The sequence below is a fragment of the Euleptes europaea genome, chromosome 20 (assembly GCF_029931775.1).
Source record: "Euleptes europaea isolate rEulEur1 chromosome 20, rEulEur1.hap1, whole genome shotgun sequence".
Taxonomy (NCBI): Eukaryota; Metazoa; Chordata; class Lepidosauria; order Squamata; family Sphaerodactylidae; genus Euleptes; species Euleptes europaea.
Genome location: NC_079331.1, coordinates 8,032,239 through 8,043,326, shown reverse-complemented (window position 1 = coordinate 8,043,326; position 11,088 = coordinate 8,032,239). Strand labels below are relative to the sequence as shown.

At 50.7% G+C, this 11,088-nt stretch overlaps 1 protein-coding gene across 1 annotated transcript; it reads right to left on the bottom strand.

Moving 5' to 3' along the window:
* Window positions 1–1,705: 1,705 nt before the first annotated feature.
* On the bottom strand, window positions 1,706–10,855 carry NR2E3 (nuclear receptor subfamily 2 group E member 3). Its single transcript, XM_056866074.1, has 9 exons — window positions 10,798–10,855; window positions 10,491–10,628; window positions 8,567–8,780; window positions 7,098–7,201; window positions 5,574–5,840; window positions 4,201–4,382; window positions 3,555–3,795; window positions 3,324–3,429; window positions 1,706–1,838 (listed from the first exon to the last, which is right to left on the bottom strand). Exons 1-9 carry the CDS (start codon window positions 10,853–10,855, stop codon window positions 1,706–1,708), a joined length of 1,443 nt encoding a protein of 480 aa, XP_056722052.1.
* Window positions 10,856–11,088: the final 233 nt, after the last annotated feature.

Genomic DNA, 11,088 nt, shown 5'->3' with positions numbered 1-11,088 from the left:
TCGGTGGGGTTCAGAGCTGCCCATTTGGACCAAGACTTTGGGGGGCAGCACCACAAACTAAGAGGAGAGGAGCTAAGCATCAACACACTTCACATGAGCAAAAACATTATTCATCCTCTGTGGGGGCAGGCCTAATCTACCATTTCGCAAAAGCACGGGTTAGATCCAGCAGGTCCCACAGAAAAGGCCTTCTCCTTTCTGCAGCCCCAATACAGTGGATCAGTAAACTTGTTTTCCCTTTCTGCTTCCAAAGCGCCTGAAATTGTTTTTAAGAAAACCATAGATGCGGCCAATAAAGAGAGGCATCGTCCTCAGAACCATGATCTAATCGAGACTCGTCGGCCATTCTGGAGGGGAGCCAGCTGTTTGCCGCTTTACCGGTCCGTAAATGAATTCTTTTAGGGCTTCCCGGTTCACAGCTAGAAGGCGATTAAAGCAGGGGCAAAGAGTAAATTTGTTTCACTTTTCCGCGGGAGCTTTGAGAGGCGACATGACCAGCCCTCTCTCCATAAAACTTGAAGTCAGAGAACACCAAAGCCTTCGTTGGGGTTCTGAGCATCGCTGAGACGTGTGCTTTCCATGTGAACCCGTGGCGCAGGTCCTCTCGGCTACAGTGCGTGGCAGAAGGTAGCCAAACCAGGAGCTGCTCACCGTTGGAAGAGGTGGAATGCCGTGTTTGCATTGATGGGGGAAAGTGAACCTGGGGAAGGCAGGAGGTGAGATATTCACATCTAGAACCCAAGCTCAGATGTGAGAGTTTTAGGCTCACAAGCAGCTCTCTGCCAGGTCTTAAAGGGAGATTCGCTGTGCCGCTTTGCTTTCCACTGGCAACGAGGAAATCAGAGCTACAGGGCAGTAAATGGAGTAATAAGAAAGACGGACAGACTCCCAATTTATTCAACAACAACAGCCATCAAGGGTCTCCCCACCACCACCTTCAAAAAAAAAAGTCTTGGGAATATTGACTTAAGAAGGGGTTCTGGATGCAAACTGGGTCAGGCCTTTTTGTCTAGATGCGGTCCCCTGTTGGGGTTCTGGAGCCCACCTCCGCAGGAGATGCAAAGGTAGCACACGGGAGCACTTTTTGTCGCTTTAATGCTGGCAGCGCACTCTGGTCCCTCTTCACATACTACCTGCGAAGTCTTGAAAATCCCAAAAGCGGAGTTCATTTTGGAAGGCGACTAACTTTTTTTTTTTTTATCATGACAGCAGAGGGCCTTGGGAACAGCTTGCTGCCGTTTTTAGAACTCTTTCCCAGTTCTGTCCTTGGGAAAAACCACGCGAAATCCTCCCTTCCCTGATGTTTAATAGGAAATAGTCATTTACGGTTAGACCCCAGCCCTGAACTATGTAGTCATAGAGAGTGTCTTTGACCAGGTAAGCCTACTTCCAGCCCTTTCTCAAACTGGAATTAGTGGGAAAGGGTTTCTACTTTCTAAGCTTGTGGCTCGAGCAGCTATAATTTTGGGAATGTGGCGGCGCTTGGAGTTCTTCAGTGTTTAGGTACCATTGACTTCGCAAACTGCGCGAATCTTTTCCTGGCCTCATATTACCTGGTGGTCAAGCCACAGGGTTGAGGGATAAAAGAGGAACGGGAGGGCCTCTCTCCCCCCCCTGTGCCCCCCTGCTCATCACCTTCAGCTCCAGGATTTGAAACGGGGGGGGGGGAGTCTTGGAAAGGGGCCGGTCCCTCCAAAGGAGCAGGTCAGTTTTTGAACATGTCACAGAGCAGCTTCTCCATGGGGGTGTTCCCGATGGTTCTGCGGAAAAAAAGCAGCTCGATCCGGTCCGAGGAAACAAACTTCAGAGCGGGCAGAAGGAGCAGGAGCTTCCCGAACCTGGAAGAACGGAGGAGAGGTTTAAGGGGGTCGGTTGGAGAATAAGCCAGAGCCAGAGATGGTCTCTGTGCGCGGGCTCTGCTGTGGAACGGTAACAGAGCCCCTGTCCAGAACGATGTACACAGCAGCTTTGTACCGAAACAGAACTGCAAGTCTGGCTAACCGTCTCATTTACCCGTTTGATTTTTTAGCCTCCCCTTCCTCCAAAGCATTCATTCAGGGTTGCGGATGTGACTCTTGCTTTATCCTCACAGGAGCCCTGTAAGGTAGGCGAGGCTCAAGATCATCTCGTGAGAATGACCGTGTGAATCCTGGGAGAAAGTCGCTGCAAGGTTGCATGAGTGCTGGGTGGGCCAGTGTGGACGGGCGTCCACCGGAGGTAGCAAGAGTGCGCTTTCCTTGTGCTCTGCTCGCCCCACTGAAGGTTCTGTTCCCAGGGGGGGGGATGGGAAAAGGACCCTACGTCTCCAGTTGGGAGGCAGGCCTTCTGTGGGCCTCGGCAGGTACCTAACCCTGCTAACCCCAATGCCGATCTTGCTACACGTACAAGGAAGGCATAATCTCTAAAGCTGCCAATAAAGGCCTTGCTTTTCCAGCCTTGCCTGAAAAAGAGGCTGCCACCCTAACATAGCATCCCATAAAACGGGAAGGATTTAAAGCTGAGAAGGGGAGAGGGTGTTTGGGAAGGCAGGAGCTGCAAGTGGGAGGCTAGAGGTAGATGTGTCTCAGGGTCTTGGACATCCCGGAGGCCGAGAGAGGATGCCGTTTTTCTTTCACGTTTCAATTAGGTTGTGCGTGGATGGGGGGGGGTGTGTACAGTTCTGGTCACAGCACCTAAAAAAGGATATGACAGAGCTTGAGAAGGTGCAGAAAAGAGCAACCAAAATGATTAGGGGACTAGAGCAGCGGTCCTATGGGGAGCGGTTAAGACGCTTAGGGCTGTTTAGCTTGGAAAGAAGGTGGCTAAGGGGTGACATGATAGAGGTCTATAAAATTATGCATGGTTTGGAGAGAGTGGACAGGGAGAAGCTTTTCTCCCTCTCCCATAATACTAGAACGCGTGGTCATCTGTTGAAGCTGGAGGGTGAGAGATTCAAAACAGATAAAAGGAAGTATTTTTTCACACAACGCATAGTTAAATTTGGAACTGCCTGCCCTGGGATGTGGTGATGGCTGCCAACTTGGAAGGCTTGAAGAGGGGAGTGGACATATTCATGGAGGAAAGGGGTATTCATGGCTATTAGTTAAAATGGATACTAGTCATGCTGCATGCCTATTCTCTCTAGTATCAGAGGAGCATGCCTATTATATTAGGTGCTGTGGAACACAGGCAGGATGGTGCTGCTGCAGTTGCCTTGTTTGTGGGCTCCCTAGAGGCACCTGGTTGGCCACTGTGTGAACAGACTGCTGGATGGGCCTTTGTCTGATCCAGTAGGGCCTTTCTTATGTTCTTATGTGTGACATCTGGGGAGCAGATTCAGGTACCTGACAGGCTGGCTGGGGTAATGCATCTGGTTATGTTGCCCCAGCATCACCTGGGATTGATCTTGCAAATTCTCCACCTGCTCCGGATCCTTCAGCCCTCGTGTTTCTGCCAAAAAGGGGGGGATGAAGTGAGTCCTTTGTCTTGATGCAGAATTTGAATTGAACGACTTAGCTCTGGCTACGCGCAGCCCCATCTTTATCCCCAAACCACTGTCCGCCCTGCCACCTTACCTGGCTTGAAGAGTACGATCGCTTTCATGCAGGCAAACTCCGTGGGATCCACCGCCATCGCTTTGTAGCGTCCGATTATTTCCTGCAGGGAGTGGACGTCCACGCTGGCCATCGCCAGCTTGCCGTTGAGGGCAGGGGCCAGCTCGGAGACCGAGAGAAGTGGGCAGCTTTCCAGGGGCAGTGCCCACTGAATGGCACAGAGAAGGAAGAGTTCACTCCAGGCTTCCTCCAGTAAGATCACCTGCAACAAACGGCACAGTTTTGGGCCCTAGACATTCTGGGAAGCAACAGGATCCCTCCCTTGGTTCAAGCCTGCAGGCAGGGCCATGGCTCAGTGGTAGAGCATCTGCTTGGCACGCAGAAGGTCCCAGGTTCAATCCCCGGCATCTCCAATTAAAGGGACCAGGCAAAGAGGTGATGTGAAAGATCTCTGCCTGAGACCCTGGAGAGCCGCTGCCAGTCAGAGTAGACAATACTGACTTTGATGGACCAAGGGTCTGATTCAGTACAAGGCAGCTTCATGTGTGTTCATGTAGTGTAGAAAAACACATCAGGATCCTTCCTTTTTATTATCAACTTGTTTTCACCCCCCTCCATCTAGCCAGGGCTGAAGTCTTCCACAGGTAGGCCCGGCCAACGTCCTCACCTGGTCTCGGAAGGGCAGGTTTGAGAAGACGGGCAGGTTCTTAGCCCATTTGACAGCCATGAAGAGGAGGCGGGCAGAGGTTTCGTAGACGCTCTCGGTGCCGGTGGCCGGGTACAGGGGTGGCTGGGGCTCCCCCGCGGCGTGCTCCGACTCGTTGCTTGTCACATCGATGTTCTCATCTGCTGCAGAAGGAAGAATGGTATCTAGCCCCACTTTTGGGTGGCTCAATATAGAGCCAACCAACCACAAGGCAAAACCTGAGTATGCTATATTCACTAGGGGGCGGCAGAGAGCAATCATGCATTGAAACGGCCGTCTATCTGTGGGTTCGTTTTAACTGCGGTTCGTTTGCCATCTCGGCATTTGGCTCTCAGGCAATTGCACAAAACCTTCCCTATTTTGCCTTCCTCTCTCGCAGAGACCTGGCTGGTATCTCAGCATGCTTTGCATTGGGAGCAGCAACCTGAAACAAGCCAGGATGCCTGTGTTTGTGCAAAATTATAGCCAAGGCTAAATGGAGCTATCAACCCCGCTTCGTTTCCGGGCTTGACATAGCCTGACTAACCGCGGTTAGCGGAGGGGACTACATTCAGGCGATGTACCCTACGCATCATTTATTAAACCAAACTTTTGTGTCCTGGGCGGACTAAGCCAGTGGCTTTAGAGCAACGGTGACAGGCATCCCGTATAGTTTGGGGAAGCCGTCGGCACAAACGGATGGGGTTCTGTAGCCCCGCTAGGGAAACAGAAGAAAAAAGAGGGGAATAGAACCCAGCCTAGAAAACAGAAGTTGGGTACCCAAGGTTGGGTGGGATGAAAAAAATATCTAAATAATGGAAATATATAATTTATTAGAAGCGCTATGTCAAGATTAAAATTATTTTAAAAAATGTTAAAACCGCACGTTGTTGGACTAGGTTGACACTTGCTCACAACTTATATGGGACAGCCCAGCACAAAAACTTAAAAACAATCTTACCAGGTGTTGGTGTAATTGGTAATATATACAACCTATTACATGCCCGGTCTGTTTTATATTGCCTATATATGTAAATATAAATGTAATGTGTGTGCATGTTTTATATCGGTTTCAAACAGATCACTGAGGAAGGCCATATAGGCGTTTGGCATGTGGTGACAGATATCAGCCTTAGGAAATGCCATTGTGCGGTTTTAACATTTTAAAAATAATTTTAATCTTGACATAGCACTTCTAATAAATTATATATTTCCATTATTTATATTTTTTTCATCCCACCCAACCTTGGGTACCCAGCCCCCCTAGGGACCCTCAAGCAGACAAGCTCCCTCCCTCCCTCCCTCTCCACGCTGCAGATCCATGGGGAGGAAGCCATGTCTTCCAAGCCACCTACCATCCTCGGGCTCCAGCTTGGCACAGGTCTCGGCTGTCATCAGGCTGGCCATGAAGCGGTGGTTACTGGGGGGTGTCGATCCCTGGGATCTGGAAGCCCCGCTCAACAAACAGGAGCCAGTGGCTCGGGGGCTCTGCAGAGGAGGGCAGGGTTGTGGGGGCACATCCCGCGTGGTTGTCAGGTGACTGGGCGGCCGGGCGGGGTCCAGGTTGGCAGCATCAAGTCGCACTTGGGCAGTGCTCCGGGGCTGGCGTTCATTTTGTACAGCTGGGAGGCAGAGCGAGATGGGGAAAGGAGACTGCATGAAAAAGCGGACTTGTACAGAGTCAGAACCTCCATCAGTCTAGATAAGTATTGCCTACTCAGGCTGGCAGCAGCTCTCCAGGGTCACAGGAGAAGGTCTAACCCAGTGGTTCCCAAAGTGGGCGGTGGGATTACCTAGGAGGGCACTAGAGATGGGCCCCTTCAACTGTGTTGTTGGATAGGGTAGGGGGTGCTGGGGTTGAGTTTATGGAACGAAGGGGGCGGTGGCCCGAAAAGTTTGGGAACCGCTGGTCTTAACCCATCACCTTCTACCTGATCCTTTTAACTGGAGTTGCCAGGGATTGAACCTGGGACCTCCTGCGTGCAAAGCCTAGGCTCTGCCACTGGGCCCCTGCCTGCCACGGTCAGCAGTTCCCTCCATGCAGTCCTTGCTTGTATACCCGATCATCCTGTATCCTTCATAGCATCTCTCTATCAATGCTCTCAGATGGGAAAGAGGGAAGAACAAATACATACTTCTGAATGCTTGGCCCAAATCAGGCTATGAATGATCTGTGAACCCAGAGGAGCCTCATCCGAACTAGGAATCAGGTGTTTTAACAGTAGTTGGCATTTGTGTAGTGTTTCCCATCTTCAAAGCCCTCGACGTACAGTATATTATCATAAAAAGGTAAAGGTCCCCTGTGCAAGCACCGGGTCATTCCTGACCCATGGGGTGACGTCACATCCCGATGTTTCCTAGGCAGACTACGTTTACGGGGTGGTTTGCCAGTGCCTTCCCCAAGTCATCTTCCCTTTACCCCCAGCAACCTGGGTCCTCATTTTACCGACCTCGGAAGCATGGGAGGCTGAGCTAACCTTGAGCCGGCTACCTGAACCCAACTTGCGTTGGGATCAAACTCAGGTCGTGAGCAGAGCTTGGACTGTACTGCTTGGGACTGCAGTACTGCAGCTTACCACTCTGCGCCACTCTGAGCTACTAGCTTCGTGTGGAGGAGTGGGGAAACAAATCCAGTTCACCAGATTAGCCTCCGCCGCTCATGTGGAGGAGTGGGGAACCAAACCCGGTTCTCCAGATCAGAGTCCACCACTCCACTGCTCTTAACCACTACACCACGCTGAAAATTGCATTTCCTTCCCAAACCCCCGCCCTCCCCAAGACTCCACCCCCAAGTTTCTAGGAATTTCTCAGCCCAGAACTGGCAATCTTCAGTCTGAGCCTCCCCCCACCCCCACCCCCAGCCTCAGGTCTGTGCTCACCATCTTTGTTCATCCCCGCGTGGAGGCATTTCTTCAGCCGACAGGCTTGGCATTGGTTCCTGTGCGCTTTGTCCACTGGGCACGACCCTGTGCCAGCCTGGCATCTGTCAAGGGAACAGTGTTATGGCATCACTCGGCAGAGGTGGCGCCTGCCAGCAAGGGCAGCTCCTGGACCCCTTCAGCTCCAGGAGTTAGGCAGAGCTGAGTTTCCTTTGAACGCCATCCAACGCCTGTGGGCACGGTGGCACCCGCCAACACCTTTTCCAGCACCCTCGAGTGTTTTTAGAAAGTAGGTGGGACTGGACGGAGCTTTTGAACATCAGGGCTTCTGACTGGCTGTGCAGGTATTTTAAAATGTTGCTTTGGCAGCAGCTGCCACTACAAGAATCTTCGATGCATGACTGAAGGTAAGCTGCGTGTATGCCAAAAAATATCCCCCAAAAAACGTTAAGAAGAAGAGTTGGTTTTTATATGCTGACTTTCTCTTCCGCTTAAAGGAGAATCAAGCCGGCTTACAATCACCTTCCCTTCCCCTCCCCACAGCAGACACTTTGGGAGGTGGGTGGGGCTGAGAGAGCTGTGACTAGCCCAAGGTCACCCAGCTGGCTTTGTGTGTAGGAGCGGTGAAACAAATCCAGTTCACCAGATTAGCATCCGCCGCTCATATGGAGGAGTTTGGAATCAAACCCGGTTCTCCAGGTCAGACTCCACCGCTCTTAACCACTACACCACGCTGGCTCTCATGTCTGAAATGTTGAATATTGACTATTAGAGTTAAGCGTACCCTCTCTCCCTGACATTTTGTGGTTTCACCCACCATCTGTGTCAATTCCAGAGTTGCCCATAGGCTCGGAAAGATTGGGGACCCCTGCTTCACTAGGACTAACCCAATGACCTCTTAACAGTGTGCAAGCTTCCGAGTCCCCCAGAACATCATCCTCAGGTCAGGAATTTACCACCTTCTGTCATCCTCACAACAACCTTGCAAGATAGGTTAGGTTGACAGTGAGGGACCCTCGGTCACCAAATGAGCTTCGTGGCTGAGCGAAGCTCGGAACCCAGGTTTCCCAGTCCTGGTTTGGAGTGGTAGAGTCTGATCTGGAGAACCGGGTTTGATTCCCCACTCCACATAAGCGGTGGACTCTAATCTGGTGAACCGGGTTGGTTTCCCTACTCCTTCACTTGAAGCCAGCTGGGTGACCTTGGGCTAGTCACAGCTCTTAGAGCTCTCTCGGCCCCACCGACCCTACAGGGTGTCTATTGTGGGGAGGGGAAGGGGAGGCGATTGTAAGCTGGTTTGATTCTCCCTTAAGTGGTAGAGAAAGCCTGCATATAAAAACCAACTCTTCTTCTTCTTCGTGGCTGAGCAAAGATCGGAGCCCAGGTTTCCCAGTCCTTGTCTGACGCCACGGGGCACAGGCTGCAATCCTCCCAGCTTCCCGCTTCGGTCCCCAAGACGGCAGCCTCACCTGTAGATGAGCTTCCTGCGGACGCTGCGCTTGAAGAACCCGCTGCAGCCGTTGCAGGCGTAGATGCCGTAGTGCTTCCCACTGCTGGTGTCACCGCAGACTTTGCAGAGGAGCACGGGGTTCCTGGTTTTGCCGGGCGATGGGCTGAGCCCTGTTAGGAGCAAGCGAGACAAGGTCAGGCACTGGACGGAGATGGAGCGCTTGGAAGCAATTTCTGGAGAACGGGGAGGTTGGCGGGCAAAGGGCGGTGGAGTCTTTGAGGCCAGGCTCTGACTTTGCGGCGACCTTTTTGCATTTACTATTCCAACAATTCATAAACATTTCTAGAAGGTAGAGAGTATTGGTAGCGAGAGCAGATACCGATGTCCCAAGAGTATGTAACGCTTAAATTTCTTGAAACAGTTTGCTATTTAATGCTTTATAACTGTGTTAGAATTCTGGAAGGTAGTCAAATCAATTGAAATATTCAGAATTTGAAATACCTAAGTAACTAGAAAGATCGTAAAGGTGTTCTAGGCCACAGTATGTTAATTGAAACGTGGATAAGTCTGTTACTTTTGATGTTTTCAATAATATAGTTTTGTTAAGACTCGGAAGATACAATTTTGTTTTACTTTGCCTTTTCCCATATCCCTCCTCTTCTTTCCTGCATCCTTAAGTTTTGTAATAAAAAAGTTTTTAAAGGCCAGACTTTGGGGCAGAACTCCAGCTAACTGGAAATTACAGGAGGACCCCCAAGCATAAACTGTTTGCATTCAAATTTATTTTATTTTATTAGGCTTATTTTATTAGGTTTCTAGCCCTCCCTTTCCTGGCACAAAAGTTGGCCAGTACATGTGAGTCTGGGCAGAGCTTGGATTGGACACCACCTCATGTGTATATGATCTGGACGGAAGGAAGGTGAGACATAGTAAAACAATAAAATAGAAAATGTTGATTCACAGGATCACAGATGTCCGTGGAATGTGTTTTTGGCCTGCCTTAAGATGCACGTGTATTTTGTATTTTCCATGGTTTTTAGAAGTACTCTCTGGCCATTTATGCAGGGTCAATTTTGATGCTCGCTCAAAGCTCCTTTTTTAAATCCGACCTTTAAAAGGACTATTCACGGTCCAGATGCAAGAGGAGGAAGTCAAACAAATGCCTCCCCCACACACACACACTCGCCTGCTTCTTGGTTCCTTCATTTGCGTAGCCATTAGCATTAGTCGTTTGCATAGCTAAACTGAGGCTGGGCAATAAAAATTCTATTCTATTCTATTTTGAGGCTGGGATTCTGCATGCTTCCTTCAGTGAATGCTTCGACGCGGGGGCGGAGCAAATACAGAAGGTCGCGGTAAAGGGGCTTTTAAGAAATGGGAAACAGGTATGCGCCAGCTTCGCAATGACATTCAGTGTGAAGAAATCAAAAAAATATGCGGGGCACTTCAGCCTGGAAAGCGCTTCTAGCTACCAAGCATAAACGGCCACAAAGTTTACCTGAGGGCAGTATAGAAAGCTGATGAATGGAATTTTGATTCAGGAGAGTTGATGCTGGAATTAATGCCTTGAAGGCGCCACCGGACTCCTATTTTATTTTGTTGCTACAGAGGAACACTGCTACCTATTTGGAATTTTGCATGCAAAGGTTCCAGATTTGATTTGATTATTATTCTGTTCGACTATTCAGCTTAAAAAGAAAACACCCACCCACCTCTGTATCGTTCCTACATCAACTGGCCGCTTAAACTTTGTGAGCCTCAAATGAACAAATAGAGGCAAAAGAACAGAAGCATATGCTGTTCCTCTAGAAACAGTGATGTGACTTTTAAGGCTTAAAGGGTCCCCTCGGGTGGGCAGCATCTTATAAGTGAATTTTCAGCAGGATGCTTTGTGTGCGTTTTCAGTAGCATCTCTTGTGTGGATTTTAAGCTACTCTTCTCACTGTCTGACGGTTCGGGACTGGCGATTTCAGGGAAACCTCGACTCAGGTTGCCGTAGCGGGCTCTGCTATCTGGCCTCTTGGGTGCCCCTCTTCGTAACGTGGTCGGTCCCGAAGCTGGGCTAGGATGCCTCCGCGGCTCTGCTTAGGGAACAGCGGGCAAGACGGCATCCTCCGCCAGCCCTGGCACCTCTCTGCATCCCCCGAGAAGATATGCAGCAGCCTCCAACTCTCTTGGGACCTGGTATTCTGGCTGACTGCAATTGGGTCTGTGGAGGTTGGCAGGCAAGTACGGTCGGGTGCCACTTACCTGACTGGGTGCCCTCCGTCGCTTGGCTGCTCACAGACTCAGCAGGGGAGGCCGTCATGTTTAACGTCGGACCCCGGCGGCAATGTGTCTTGGCTCTCTGGGATCCGCACCCTCTTCCTTTGCTTCGGCCTCCAAGAAAGTGCCCGGATGGCAGCTAGCCTCTTCGGTGAGGTCCTGGAATCCCTGAAATCCAGGCTTTTCCTGGGCAAAGCGTCCTGCCTTCAGCCCTCCCGGCTGTCCCCGAGGCCCTGGAGCGCCCTGCTTGTCCCCGAGGGTCTCCAACTACTTCTG

Excerpts from the sequence above, each read along its gene's own strand:
- NR2E3 (XM_056866074.1), bottom strand. The coding sequence starts at position 10,855 with ATGACGGCCTCCCCTGCTGAGTCTGTGAGCAGCCAAGCGACGGAGGGC. Across the intron at positions 3,430-3,554 it reads GATCGTACTCTTCAAGCCAG|AAACACGAGGGCTGAAGGAT; the intron begins GTAAGGTGGCAG and ends CCTTTTTGGCAG. Across the intron at positions 1,839-3,323 it reads TACCCCAGCCAGCCTGTCAG|GTTCGGGAAGCTCCTGCTCC; the intron begins GTACCTGAATCT and ends CCGTTCTTCCAG.